Here is a 16103-nt window from a genome sequence, read left to right as displayed (position 1 = left end):
ATATAAAGTTCAGTTCTTCTGCATTTTACGACGAAAATTGTCACACAATTTTCGTAAAACTACTATTCTTTTACTCCACAACATTGTATTCAATTTCATTCATTTCACATGTAATGAAACTTTCCACAATAGTTGTCAGTCTTTTTTAAAGAAATGCCAGCCTTTACACAATGTTGCCAAGTTACTATAAAGCGTTGAGGTCTACCACACACGTCCCTAAGCTACCTTATTAATCTCTCATGGCATCCGCTTCTACCGCTAGAAACAAAGAACATCTGATTTTTTTTTTTCTTCATTCACGTTTGATTCTTTTTTCCCTTACTCGCAACAAGACCAATTTGCATTAAGCTGCGCGCGCGTCGGGGTCGAAAGAGAAAATAATTAATAACCCCTGTCCTAGGATATGATAAGCAAACAACCCCTGGTGAAAAAAAATATGCCGTGCATCAACTCACGCACGACACGATGCGTTCTGCGCGCCAGACATATGCGCGTTTCTTTCTGTTCTTTTTTTCCTTTACCCGGTCTGATTTGCATTAAGCACCGCATGCACCAGTGCGCCCGCGCGCACTAATTTATCGTCGAGATATGTTTTACACCGCTTTCATGCTTTATGACCCCGCGGCGCCCAAGCGTGCGCGTCTCGAAAGAGCGACTCTCTCGTGTACGCTGATGAAATGATAAAGCGCTCCCGGAAGAGAAGGCGCCGCGACGTAAAATTCAATTTTATTCGCGATCACTCTGCGAATCTGCTCTCTCCTCTCTGTATTTTAAACATAGGTTATTTAAAGTATTGAGTACGAATATCCCTCGCCTTGATTCCGTATTCTCATTTAGAATATTAGTTTAATATTCAAATATCATTTCGGTGTCCACAATCGAGTATTTGATTAAAAAATCATTAGTCAGACTTCTCTGGGTTTACACATGTTTTACACATTTTTCTGTCTTTTAATCCTCAAATATTCTCAGTTTAATTTTTTACTTAAGTTGTACAATCACGAAATATTTTAATTAAAACGCACTCTCTTTGGTAAATTAAATTTAATTTAATGACTTTCTGATTCTTCCAGTTATTAATGAAATACATGTACAAATACGGGGATTTCAGAGTGAATCCAAAAAGACAGATAAATCAATTTCAATCTCTTTCTCGTCTCGCGCGTTTGCTTTCTTTTCTGTTTCAGGAGCGTGATTTATTCCGTTACGACTCGTATTCGTAATTAATTTATTCAACATCATTCCCCGCGTACATAAAAGTCCCAACGGCAATGCGACTTTACGCGCGGCTAATTGATAACTGCGAGCGTCGAAAGGGTAGGCCACGAATAAGAAATTAATTGCATGAACATATCGGAAATAATGAGCACTTATCAAAAAGGCAAATATCCCCTTTCTTATCTGTCATAAAATTAAGCAAATTACAATTCTAAAGTCTCACGGAAAACAAAATATTTCATTTATTCGTGGTATTTATTTCTACTACTAAAACAACGAGATAAATTTGTAAAATAAATTCTAGTGTAAATTATATATTTAACAGAATCCAAATGGACAACAGAATTTAAAAATTTTCTATTGATTAATTAAAAAAAGTATTGATTAATCCAAAAAAGAATGATAATAAATAAGAACTCAATGCAGAATATAAATCTTTTCTAGATTTTTTTTACTCTTCGAGAAGAACTACTCCGAATCTCGGCTTTACATTTCAATTTAAAGCAAAACCGACCTCAAATAGCCCGAAAAATATACCCCCGATATCTTTTTTTAGACACCGCGTACACATTTTTCCAGCCTCCGGGCTCGGGGAATCTCGAGCGCGCGGATAAACGTCAAGAAAGTAACCGGAAGTGGCTCTGAATGCACACCGGGAAATTCATGAGAGCTGGATCAGCCGGAAAGGGGATCGTTGCCTCTTGGCGTTCTCTATGCCAAGCTTTCCGTCCCGACATCGACGACGGTGGAAGAAAGAGACGGGATGGGGTTGGGGGAGGGGGGCGACGGATGGAGAGCGCCGATTTGCAATCCGGACGATATTTGCAAGTTAAAAGCTCGCGCACTGCCGAGAACGACTACGCCGCATCGTCCGGATAATCCGGCAGATCGAAGGGATTCGTTTCACTCTGCTATCGCGCCCTGACATGACTGTCTCTCGAGATCAAATTTCGCGTCCGTTGATAAGAAAGCGGATTCGAAAATGCGTTCCGGGACGCCCCGGCTTCGCAATTACGTCATTTTCTTCCGGAGATTGTCGCCGCTAGTGGTTTTCCTTTGATGTCCTCGTAATTGCGAAATAATCGACACGCATTGTTTAGACCTCTGTCATTTTTCATATCAGTCTTAAAGATGACTATATAATTCGAGGATTCGATTTTTATACTCTGTCTACGTCTGATAACATCGAATTATTTTATTGAGATGACATGATTAAAATATCGGATACAATTTGCGTCTTAACAAGCATGACTCGTTGAATTTTTTGCGGACTTTAGTGAGATTGATATATATTTGATATTTATTGGCGTGTGTTTAATGTGTATTGTGTATTTGCAATGGCGTGCGCGCACAATCGTACCTCTGTGCGAAACTTATATCTAACTGCCTGAACCGTCGAAACTTTGCTTCCTCGTTCTGCTCTTGTGCATGTGTGTATGTATATGTATGTGTGGGAAATTCTCGAGCACGGAAACGCAAATAACTTTTAATTCCTCGTCTTTTCTCCAACTGCGACTGCGACAAGTATCTATACACTCCTGTTTTTGTGCACGAAATCTTATGCCAATTCTCCGAAGGCGATCTCGAGTTCTTCGCACGCTCGATTCTTTGAATATTTTCCACATTTCAAGAAAATTGCATCAAGTATTTTCCCTCAAATTATATACAAGTTTTCAAAGTTATAAATCAAAATTTCAAATACAATTATATCGACAAGTTTTAAGGCAAGTCATCGAAAAATCTGCTTTCGAATGCCTTCGAAGAATCGACTCGTTTGTCGAAGCCCTTCTCGCATCTTCTCTGTGCGTTCTTCTTATTCAAAAGCTCGTCTTCCCTCTTGTCTTCTGGTTGCATTTGCGCAGCAGTTTCCTCGTGTAATGTAATCCTTTGAAAGCAGCGCACGTGACCCCGGTGGTTAACGCGAGTCACGCGTCGCCACGTCGCGAGCATTCCCTCACAGAGCTTCCGCACGAATTCTTGCAGGTAGCGACCGCCGCCGACAGGAAGAAGCTCTACTTCAACGTGGTGCAAGGCCCGAGGGGAAACCAGACCGTCACCGTGGAAGGGGGCGGCGTAAACGCTACCATCATTACCGCCAACATCGCCGCCACCAACGGGATTATTCACATAATCGACAGATTGCTCGGGGTCCCCTACACCACCGTATTCGACAAACTCAGGACCGACCCGATGCTCAAGTAAGTCTCCCTCCCTCTCTCCTTCATCTTTATTCATCTTTATGCTAAGCTACTCGAATCATCGACTCTCGTCTATGAAAGGTCTCGAACATTGAAGCGTTAGTTGTATTAAATTAAAAAAAAAGGCGGATGAAATATCTATCATATGCATTTTGATATCAGAGATCAAATTTTAATTTTATTTATGAATCACGTTCTCTTCCTTTCTCTCATTACGTTTAAGTATTTAATTTTATGTACATTCTAGTAAGATGATTACAAAAATTATGTATATTGTTAAACCTCGGTTCCTAAAATTTCTAATTCGCACGACAAAGTCATGTGCCGAAAGATTATTTTTTTTACAAGATAAGTATCTCTATCTTTCGCAAGTGTCTCTATCTTCGATAATTACAAGAGGATAGCATTCGTTCTTATAAGCATCTACGTATACAAACTTCCATCCTATATTATATTATTATATTATACAATATTTGATACGACCTTTACACAAGATATCATCATTGTCTCTCTTGAAAGAAAATCTTATCATCGCGCGTGACACTGGCAAACCTTTCTTTCCTGCGCACGACCCATCCACTCCGTCTCCTCACTCTTCTCTCGTTCGAATTTAATTAAAATAACGCAACAAATCTCCATTCCAATTACCGCGAACCCATTGGCTCGACGGTCGATCGTCGACGTAAAAACTATAATCGTGGAGAATCTTACGCCCGGAATTGCATAGTTCCGCAGGGCAGCACGTCCGACCTATTAAATTCGTAACTGGACCCTGCGTCCCCGCCTGCCGCGCGCCGATATTGCTTCTTTTCTTTGTCCAATTTAACGGCCGGCACTCGAAGCGCCATACAAAAAGCAAATAAACTCACTCGGCGAAATTACCAGTCTGGAACATATCGTCGTATTCGTCGTACTCTCCGTTGCATCCAGACTTATCCCGTGTTAACTCCAGTGTCCTGTCGTCGCCCTAGAATTCGGATCGACTATACCAGATGATCGAGAGAATCTAAGATCGAAGAGAAGGCCGAATATTCAGAGATTTCTCGGTGGCGCTGAGACTCTCGAAAACGATTAATTTAAGGAGTTAAATCGCCGAGAATCGACGAAGAGGTGATGCTGAATTTTACACTAGGAATCTAAAAAGAATAATAAGAATTCCAAAATATTAAAGAGTCGTACAAATATTCGCAAGCGAGAAATCTCAAGATTCGGATCGCATTTAACGATCGACAGATATAAGGAATGCTGATGACCTGAGTACTGCAGTATCCTAGGATTTACGAAGTCCGAGTTGCTACAACGGAGAATCGAGGATCTTCTCTCCGGAGAAGATTGTATATGCACGTTGATCCAAATAACCGGCCAACAATCGTGCCCCGTCATACCGTCGGCAGCTTTCCGCGCGAAGAAAGCGTTGTGTGGATTATCTCCTAATTTAAAATTATAATTGATATCCGCGGAAGAGACGGTGCATTCTCCGCAGGTAGACGTGAGCGAGGTCGGCGGCTTTACAAAGGGCGTAGCGAGAGAGAGAAAGAGAGAGGGAGAACCCGAGAGAGATCAAGCGCCGGATAGTAGAGGGCGGATTAATCCCGTAAGAGGCAGCGCGCGAAGGTGAGCTCTGGGAAGCGGATAGAGTAAACATCACGATGTTACCGCGGTCTACTCGCATCCCCTGCCTCGGAAAAATTTCCCCGGTGCTTATAACCCGCACGATTCAATTAAACCGATTTAAGCAACGCGGATAAGAAGCATTATGACGTTATTTACCGTTTCTAAAATCATTTTGCCATTCTTCTCGAATTATCAGCGTGAAATTAATCGACGAACGTTTCTCCCCTTTGTCTTTTTTCAGCTCGACGTACTTTCTGGGCCAGCGACACAACTTCAATGATCAGCTGAACGACACGACGAAGCGATTCACGTACTTTGCCCCGCACGATGATGCTTGGGTCCGCGCGGCGATCAACTTTCCGTCAACCGTCAAGAAACTCTTCATGCCCGAATTTAGTTATTACGTGAGTAATCTTCCTAAGTGCACATGTCGCGTAGATTTCATATTCAAATTTCTTCCCTCTCGTATAGAGGCTTTCGTTATCTTATCCTCCTTTAAATTTTTTAATGACCATACCTTTGCATTTTTAAGTCCTTAAATTCATAAACACTTAAGAATGAATACGCAAGCGCAAAGAGTTACTTGCATTAAAAAAAAGAAAAAAAATTACATCCCGCTGTGTTTAATCATAAAAATGTATGACTCATTTACAGACGAAGCAGATCTTGGAGCGGCACCTCGTAATAGCGGACCAAGCGTATACGATGGCGAAGTTGAGAGAGATGAGCAACGACACCATCAAGCTTTCAACGGTCAGGGACACTCTGAAGATTCGCATTAAGGAGTACGGCGAAAGTGAGTAGTTTTATTTCGTAACGCACACACGTAACCGGCGCATACTTGTATTTGTGCACAGAATATATATATATATATATATCTTATACGTCACCTTAAGGTGTCTGACGCGTAAATTTTCGTTCGTCTAACGCGAGATCTCTCGTTCGAGCGTAAACTAGACGTGTGTAAATTCGCCAAGTACACATGCATTAGGGAAAGTTTCCCCGTCGACGAACGCGCGAGTTCCCCGGGCGACGAAACGCCCGCTTAAACGTTAACGCTCTATCGAGATCGACTGTCGCATCTGTCACGTGATTGTTCTCGTCGTCGCGGAATCGTCGTCGCGTCACATTACCACCTGTCACCGACACTCTCAAACCTGGTTGCTATCTGATTACATGTAGATGAGAAGTACGACGAAAACGCAATCCGTCCAGAAGTAATCGGTGAGTTGAGTTAAGTGTCTTTAAACGTCGTCGATGACACGAGCGCTTTCACTTTGTACAAGCACTTATTGAGTGTGAAGGAGCACACCCTTCTTTTACGCACCGCGTTACACGCTCGCGCGTACATGCGTGCGTTTTGTCACGCGTGTGTGCGCGAGAGGACGAAACTACGTGCGTAACTCACTCCGGCGAAGTTCGCTTTTAAGTTCTTGTCGGATCCTTGAATTCTGCTCTCTTAAACTGAATCAGTGAAAATATCACTGATTCAAGCAATCGACGAAATTTCTCCAAAGATCAGTGAGTATTTCATTGATTTTCAGTGAAAGAACTCACAGATTGCTCCGCCATCTTACATATTACTGACTGGCAATAAAATTTCACTAAAAAATCAGTGATTTAACTAACTGATTTTTCTCAATGAGGATTTGTTTCGGTATTATATTTAACTATAACACTTCTTATCAGTGATAATATACTGATTCCATTTAAGAGAGTGAAATGCGTGAATGTCTAAATGTGCGTGCCGGAATTTCTGGCAATATTTTTGAATCCTTGTATCCTTCATATTTAAATTTGATGATTTAGGTAATTTTGTTTTTTATTAAAAATTTCCAAAGATCATTATATGTGGTACCTTGTAAAAATCTCGAAGATATAGGAGGATCCCTAGCTCCTTGGATTCCAAATTGCTAAATTCGCTAGATCCTCGAATCGTTAGATCCTTGGATGCTGCAACATCCTGATTTAGCTTATGAGTGATCGTGTCGCCAAGCTTACGCTTACGCTGACGTACGAGTTTTCAATGCTTTACGCTATGCTTACGTATACGAAAAGGATCTGACGTGGGGGAGGTGAAGATGCTTCGTCGATAAAATTCGAACTTCGCACGGCGTGAGATTGTATAGACCTCGTTCGCACTGAGATTAGCGACAAGCCATGAGCCGTCGATGCTTGGTTTAATTATTTCGATTTATTATTTGAATTATATTGCATCGCAGACACTTTGCGCAGACGTTCTCAAACCATGTGTCGCAAGTCTCTCATCCGAGAACTCGCCCTTGTTACTTCCAATGTTTGAGAGCATCTGATGCTTTACAGCATTCCACTCATCAAACTCGCTATTAAATAATATAAGAGTGCGCACGCGTGCATATATAATGAACGATTTGCGAAAAACGAGAGATTTTCACTCTGATTTTCACGTTCAATTAAAACGCGGATTCTCGATCCTGGTTTACGCCTGTGGGCAACAATTTTCGTCATAATCACAGCTGGCACTCCCAGGGGTTTTAGCGCGAGGTCAAAAGTCATCGAGTCGAGAGAAAGAGAGGGAGAAAGAGAGAAAAAAAAGAAGGCGACGTGAAAGAGAGCGAGGTGGGACGAAACGCGCGCTACGCGAGAAACAAAAGCGTATTAATTGCGGCGAGGGCAACAATACTCATTGTGAACGGTGGAATTAATTACAACGAGGAGTACGCTCATTGTTGCGCGTAAATTAATTGCTACAACAACGGCAATAGGATATCATTACCTTTGTCGCGGGGAGAATGAGGAGAGCCCTCCCTCTCTCTCTCTCTCTCTCTCGTTGGTTTCGCGATTCCTATTTATTGCGCACTGAGAGACAACTGCAAACATGTTCGATGTGTGGAATAAGAATGTCACCCTTTTCATCCGCGAAGAACACGCAAATGTAGTATCTTAAGGGAAAGAGAGAGAGAGAGAGAGAGAGAGAGATGTCGCGGTAATGTTTACACTTTCCGCGTAATTTGAGACGTCAATTATTTCACAATAAGAAGAATCAATTTTAATATATTTTCAATCATACAGAGATTTTAATTGCGCTTTATATATGTTAAGATGTGAAAAGCCAGCTGTTTGTCATCGTATTAACACCGAAATAAGCGATGGCATAATTTGTTATGTCGAGCGAATTATAAATAATACTCGCTGATATTAATAAGTCCATCAGACAAATGAAACGGTTTATGTACTATTTTAACAAACGAAAGTATAATTTTAACGCAATATTTCGTTTGATTTGATTTGAAAATTGTTGAGGTAGCAACTAACTTGTGTATCGAGTCCCCGTTACTCGGCTACTTTTTACATAAAGAAGGACGTGTATTGACTACGGAAAGGATTTCGTTTCTGGACTGCTGCGAAATGCAACGTCCACTTTCGCACAAAGTGCAACGTCCACTCCCGCACGAAGTCCAGGAAATTCTCGCGTGTGCGCGGATCCTCATAAACAGAGTGCTTTTCACCGCGTTCCGATGCGGAGCATGACGAATACCTGCGTCTGTAAAGAATTTTTCACGTTGTCGCGAACGAGACGTCGGTGTAGAACTTTCCGCGACAAATATACGTCGCCTCGCGAAGAATCGGCGATCTTGGCGTTGGACGCGGAAACCGGAAACGAACACGTGTGCCATTATGGGCCGGAACCGTCGAGCAATTTATTATGCACCTTTCGGCCATTTAAATGCAAATTCCTTGATTATCCCCGGCGCTAATTGCTACGTGCCCATCCGGTCATTCGTTCTCGCCTATAAACGAATTTCCGAAACATTTCCCCCGAAACTCGCTGCTTTAACTCTGCTCCATTTTACGATTCTGTGCGAAAGATTTGACAAGGATCACATGGTCGAGAAAAAGATTAAGTTTGGCAGACAATTTTGTTAATCGAAAAAAAAGATTGAGTAATTTGAAAGAAAACGGCGTTAAAATTACAAATTTTATCTCAAATCGAGAATTTTCTCCTACTTGCAATCTCAATTTTCAATCTAATTTGATACTTTAAGCAATAAGATTATATATTTTTTTTTATTATTATTTCATATATTTTCATTAAAAATTCTTCTTTTAAGTGAGAAATTTTTAAGTGAGAAACTGTTTGTTTACTGCTTATTTGACATATAATATCAATTCTTGTGTAAATTAAGTTTGCTAAAATCTTTTAGAATTTATAAACGTGAAAAAATTGAAATTAAAAATAGCAGCAAAATTTGACTCATGACATTTGCATCGTTGAGTTTAAGGAGATAACGATATGCGAAATGAAAATTTTGATTACAGTTTTACGACACCGTTGTGTGTCTGTCTCTCATCACTAGATACTATTGCCACGTTTAATTTGTCACATATTATTAAAGCGTCGAGATTCTTTCAATTTTATAATTCATCGATTTTTATGCCTTTAACATCTCACGACATTATCTTAGAACTTGTAGAGACTTGTATCCATCCATCCTCACGTTGTTAATTCGAGATCCGGCGATCCCCCGGGGGGCGATCGTCGGGTCGAGAGAGCTTTGCATTTTGCATCGCAGTGCGCTTTCATTTACTCACAAACTTCTCCCTCATCCCGTCACCAGCCCCCAGCATCCAGGTCTTAAGATCATTGTCAATCTCTCTTTCGCTCTTTGTTTCTTTCCAGGCTACCAGTTGGAGTGGCAGGGTAACAAGAAGATTCGCGTCGTGCGTCCAGACGTCGAGTGCACCAACGGGATAATCCACGTGATCGACACCGTCCTTTTCAAGGATAGCGACGTGCACGTAACGGGCGGAGCGTCGCTGGCCACTCTCGCGCCTCTCTTAATCATGATATTGATAGCCAAATGGCAGTTGTAAGCAACCTGATCGCATCGTCTCGCATCTATGCAGGTGCGTCTATTAGGAATTTCCTTGGGGCCGTCTACGATCGTTCTCGCGCGAGGAGCGGCGCCGGCGACGACGCAACGCGAGAAGACGCTCGGTCGATCGTCCTGACGTTGGATTCTTACGGACGCTCGTTACAGAGTGGACTAGGAAGAGGCGGGGAGGGGGCGGGGAGAGGGTGGGGGGAAATGGGGAGAGTTACAAGAATCTGAAGATCCGGAGATCCGAGAATTCGCGATATCAAAGATCCAGGGACCTAAGGACGAGCTGAGGACAACGGCAAGGATCGGAGAATACGCAAAGATTCAAGGGGGTCCAGAGATCGACGGATTCATTCGCGTACACGTGACTCTAAAGGGATTGTTGATGAGAGGAAAAGACACGAAAATTGATAGGAAAACGTTCGATATATCGTGTCGATTGCACGAAGGACGAGAGGGGCTCTCATCGAGGGAACGACGGGAGGACGACCGAGCACTCGCGATCGCGCGGCCTCAACAAAAGCCAGGATAGCCTATTATTTATTGATTAATCGTCCGTGGACGTAGCGGGACAATTTTACGGGTTAGAAGCGTTAATCGTACCAAATAAATGGTTAATTGTACCAAGTAATCTAAATAAATTTATTGAGGGACGGAGGGGCGTGAGAGGAGAAGGAGAGGAGAAAAATGGGCAGGGAGAGAGGTGCAGGATTTCGAGGAACCTACTTCGAGTACAAGGACAACGACGGAATGTACATGGCGTACATTATATTGCGATTGTTAACGAACGAACGAGTGGACGCGTGAGGTGCAAATAAAATCGCGGTTTGACCATCGATTTGCCTATTGCCACTCTGTGTATTATTATTTGAATCGGGAAATGGTTTTAAGATATTTAATTTTCTCTTGCATTATATAAACCAATTTAAACCAATTGAATAATCGATCGATTACTAATCACGAGATTTAATTTTGACCTCATACGTTGTTCTGTAAAGCCAATAAGAACTTAATAATACATCAATAAGTTCCACACAACATTGAGAACAAGACTTCGCGATTCCTTCGTGGAATCTTACGATTTTATACGACACTAATCGTAAATGTAAAATACGATAATCTTTTCCCTCTAAAGCGACGATAGTAATAAAGCCAAGCGCAATAATATTGATCGTCCTTTTCGATTAACGGCGGCAATAAAACCGAACGCGCAGTTACCAATTCAATTAATTAGCAGAGCGATTGTGTAAACGCTTTCGGAACAACAAATCCATCCATCGGATCTTCCCATCTGAAAATTCAATTTTAGGATTCTTCAAAATGCTCCTCGATTCTTGCATCCCCGCAATTTAGATCTTTAGATTCGGTCGGGTCTCAAGATGTCCGCGAATTTTTCTCGTTTGTAAATTTTCGATTTATTAGCTTTTCAGAATCGCGGATTCTTGGATGCTTGTAGATCCCAAACCTTTCGAACTTGTTTGGAAATCGATCGAATTAAATAATTGTTCGCGTCGCCGCCGTATTGATTAGCCTCTGATGAAATCGAATCGATACCGACATATCTCGGGGTAAATATTCACCCTGTTTAGATAACATCGTTCTCTTCGAAATACCGTGCTCTTGACTTTTCGTCATTCCGCGTAAAAAGTTCACGGTCACCGCGCTATGTATCGTATCGTATTTACACTGTCTACTTACGGAGAATATACATTACCACATAATACTGCCACGCACGTTGCGCGTATCGCGGATGAGTTTTTGTACGATTATTATTATCAAAGATAGGACGAGGGGGGAAAAGAGGAGAGAGCGGTAGAGAGCTCTTAAAAACAGCGATTTCTGGCAAAAAATAGGTGTCTCGTGTGTATTACACGAATTTATCAAGAAGAAAAAATAAGGTATCTCGAATGCGCGGATGCGCGAGAGCAGAAAAAGAGAGAAATTTCTTTGGTTTAATTCTTCCAAGTTCTTAAAAATCTTATAAATTCGTAAAAATTGTTTAAAAATACTCTATGATGTTTTCTAGAGTTGAATAAATTTTTAAAGAAACTACATTCTGTAGAATAAAAAGCAGCCAATTTATTTCAATTAAAGAAATAAATCATTTTATTCCGCATTTAGAAAAATTAAAAAGAGAATGGCAATGAATCGGAAAAAAATCAAAGAGAGATATCGTTCAATTAATCCTTCTGTCGTTATATAAAGACGATTCGTAACTCTCTACAGAATGTTTCTGTTCATTTCGTTTGATTCGTTTATTTTTTACGGGAACGGGAAGACATTCCGTGACCATATCTACTTTCAGTGCTACGAGTTCTATCGTAATAACTATATCCCGATGAACTTTCTGCTCCCTCGACATCCATGCTCATTGCATTACATATATATATATATATATATACACATACACACATACACACCCATACACATACACGCATATCCTGTCCGTCAAATAGCAAAGTTACTATTAAGACCTTAGCTGTATGCGCAAGCAATAGCGAGCACCCGTCTCGAACGAAAACTTCGAAGAACGCGGCCAAGAAGAAACTGGTATAGACTTAGAAACGAAAATCAAATGATATCTGAATCGACAGGGAACCCTTTCGTTGCACGAAATATTCTCCAGCCAAAGTTGCGGCGAAGGAAAAGTAAGTGAATACTTTCGAAACTTTTCACAGACGTGACAGGCATATATTAATCTTTGACGGTGCAAATATTTCCTGGATACGTATATTGTAATCGTGACGCGTTACGCGAGGATTGATCCTTGAATTTATTAAATTTTTAAATATTCCTTGTATCCTGAATCCAAAGAGACACACGAAAGAAACAAAACTTTATTCGACAATTAATCAGACATTCTCTTAGCGAATATTATTCTGCAAGCTTATCTATCGAAGAATTGAATATTAAAGAACAAACGGAGATTTCCAATTAGTTTCTTCGCTAATGAAAAATCGATTTCGAATTCTTTCGCGAATAAAGTCTCGCTACAAGTGTACACTTTCCTCGCAGCGAAGGGGTTAAAGGAAAAAGGAAACGTGTACTTGAACACGCAACAGCTCGAAGCTCGAAGGAGGGTAAAACCTCGAAATTTCGTGCCCTCCTTAAAGAACGAAGCGTCAAGAAAAGCGCAGAATAGTTCACGTTCAACTGATAAAACGCCGAAACCTAAATGAAAGACAATTGACTGATTGGATCGGTCGTTGAATTTCGCAACACGATCCGGTAACTTGTTCGCGTTAGTCACGTATAAAAAAAGAATTTGTAATTAGCGGGCGTGCGTAATCGAAGCAGCCACTTTCTTCACGAGAATTTGATTTAACAAAAATAAAAAAGATCGATGTTATACGTGTTGATATCAGTCTATACATATATATAAAGCAAATAAATAAAGATATATATAATAAACAGAGATATATATTAATGCGGAAGAAAGTATCGATTAAAGCAGAGCGAATCGGGAAAAGGATGGTAAGAGAGGAAGAGAGAGAGAGAGAGAGAGAGAAAGGGAGAGAAAAAAACAAAATACACTATCAGATGATAACTTAAACTTGTTGGGATGAATTGATATTACGAATTATTATTACTATTATTATTATTATTACAATTATTATCTATATAAAATATACATAAACTCTAATTAAAACTGTTTGCTCGTTAGATGAACCAAAAAAAAAAAAAAGAAAAAATAGCAAAACTCTATTTCTCCGTGTAGATGTGTCTTAATGTTCAGCTTGTTCGGCAGCCACGCAATCGGCGTAAGAAAGCTGAGGTTTCGGGGCTGCCATAGGTCAAAAAGAGGATATAAAGTTCGAGTCGGTATGCGGGAGACGAGAGATTAAATGCCACGTGAGACTTAAATTTTCACGCTCGTGAATGTTGTACGGGAAAAAAGACGCACAGGCCGCCGGTGATGTTACTAATAATGTTGCAAAAAAGGCTAGAAATTATTGAGTGGATGATCGTTCGTCATCCTCGACGAATCAGAGACAAGCCGCGTACTTCGCTATTAAAGAATCTGGCGTTTTCAAAACGCTACTCTAAAAATTTGAATCGTTTTTCTCGTCTCGATTCATCGCCGATGGCGATCGATCTAAGAAATAAAAAGAAAAGAAATTATGTGAAAGTACAATTATGATTTCCAATTCGCAAATGAAGCTATGGCGAACAGATACAGCTAAGCTTAGCTATCCTTACGAATAATTATTAATTATAAATATTAATTATGAAATAATGTAGAATTAGCCGCGCAATTCTCGTAGAAATGAGTAGTAGATATTGCATGAAACGTTTGCTGGATCTGGATATCTGAAGATACTTGAAAATCAATCGTCTGTGACTCCTGGATCTTAAGAATGTTGCGAGAGAAAAGATCTGAATATAAACACATTATAGGAGTAAAATTATTTAAGGAAATGTAGATTTATACGAGTCTACAGGTGTTCAGGTTTCGGTGGCGCTTATTAAGATCAAAATTCCATCAAAGTATCATCCCTATGCATTCCAACTTTAGAAACAGTTCTGTTTAAAAGCGTTAATTATTAAGAAAACTGTTGACGCGCCAAACAGACGCGACATTAATTACGGCTCCTATATATATATATATATATATATATATATATATATATATATATATATATATATATATATAGTCTTCGCGGTAACAAACGTAGTCCTTGTTGTCATTTTTATTATCGCCATTTTTACTCTTCTACCGTTCCATTTCGCGAAAACACTGGCGAAAATGATCGCGAACGTCCAGCATTGACAAATTTCGCAAGATTTCCTGTGTACACATATAAACATACATACACACATTCACACAAACATACACACGCGCGCGCATTTGGAAGTTTCTCACGAAGGCAGAAGGTTCCCTCTGTCCTCGTTGTCGCACGATCATTTCGAGCCACATGTTTCACATTCGTATCTAAGGGCTCGACAATCCGAGGTTCCTGGGATCCAGTGGCTTTTATAAAAATTCTCCGAGGTTTCCTTCGCGATTGTCTAGAGCCTGGAGGATCCGAGGAACCGACGATTTAAGGACGCAAGGATACGCTACTGATTGCATTTACGCGCGTAGTCCAGGTACGACACTAAAGTGTCGGGCCAAGTGCGGCGCGCTTTTTAGTGCGGGCTCGATGAAACGGCGCCACCCGCCGCGACGTTAACATTCGTTAACCTAAATACGAGGGTTTTTAAGCTTTTTAAAGTTACGGCCATACCGGGGAGAGCGCGACTCCTCGTTCTGGCAGCAGGTGATACCAGTAAGTGCAACCAGTAACTTAAGCACGTCACACACCATTACGGTAAATCATTAATATGTAAGAATATAGAGTACGTAAAGTGAACATAAAAGGGAGGAGAGAAAGGCGGAGGAAAAAAAAGGGAGGGAGAGAAATGGTTTTTAAAATTTCGAATGAGAAGAGCGTATAATGTAACGTGTAAACGATATCGTATTTTAAGCGCCGGATAGGCGGGTTTCACAGAAATTACAACTGATTATTAAGAGGATTATTATTATTTATTAGCTCTATTATAAAAGTATATAATATAAATATATATGTATATTATATATATATACCTATACTGTAGTAGGGGATATCAAATTTTATGTACTACAGAGCTATTTGTATAAAAGACATTTGTTTCACCACACGATCATGAATTCGACATCGCTGGACATTTAATTGCCACACTATCGTCACCAGCCGACGATAAGATCTTAGGTAACATATATTTTGGATATAATTAATCTCGAGAAAACTTCTAGTTTTTATTATAGGATCTAGGTATATACGTATATTTGCATTACTTGTATTTTTCGTCTGAATTAGTTATTAAGTTTCTAAGTCACGCGCGCAGAGAAGCGACGCTTTTTTAGCGAACGATTTTCACGAAAGGATCTTGCGCTATTCGGGCCAATCGAATTTTCAAAGGAAAAAAAAAAAAAAGAGATGAAAGGAATGTATGTATCTCCGAGTTTGCGGACGGATCGACGGTGCGATCAATTCTTTACTCGAGATGAGAATCTAAAAAAGGCCTGTGGATTGAAACAAAAATTTATGGATTTGAAATGATAAAAATAATTAAAGTATCTAAATGCATAAACGTTATGTAATCCAACATCCTTAAAAGCTCCAATACTATTTTATATGTTTCCTCAATTATAACATAATGACAAAAGTAGCATTTGTCGATTTTTTTT

The 16103-nt window shown here is 40.2% G+C and overlaps 1 protein-coding gene across 4 annotated transcripts in view; it reads left to right on the top strand.

Moving 5' to 3' along the window:
- The window catches only part of LOC126853932 (fasciclin-1), a 215862-nt gene extending 205797 nt beyond the window's left edge, over positions 1–10065 (top strand). For 3 of the 4 annotated variants that reach the window (XM_050600136.1, XM_050600135.1, XM_050600138.1), the window contains 5 exons: positions 3202–3416; positions 5272–5434; positions 5685–5826; positions 6213–6254; positions 9691–10065. In XM_050600136.1, the coding sequence (XP_050456093.1) occupies positions 3202–3416; positions 5272–5434; positions 5685–5826; positions 6213–6254; positions 9691–9884 (756 nt within the window). In that variant the 3' untranslated portion in view covers positions 9885–10065. The remainder of the gene's footprint in view (positions 1–3201; positions 3417–5271; positions 5435–5684; positions 5827–6212; positions 6255–9690) is intronic. The other variant, XM_050600137.1, reaches the window with a different exon arrangement.
- The last annotated feature ends 6038 nt before the right edge of the window (positions 10066–16103 follow it).

Source organism: Cataglyphis hispanica, chromosome 13 (genome assembly GCF_021464435.1).
Source record: "Cataglyphis hispanica isolate Lineage 1 chromosome 13, ULB_Chis1_1.0, whole genome shotgun sequence".
Lineage (NCBI taxonomy): Eukaryota > Metazoa > Arthropoda > Insecta > Hymenoptera > Formicidae > Cataglyphis > Cataglyphis hispanica.
Note: the sequence above shows the minus strand (reverse complement) of the source record. Positions and strands in the feature narration are given on the sequence as shown.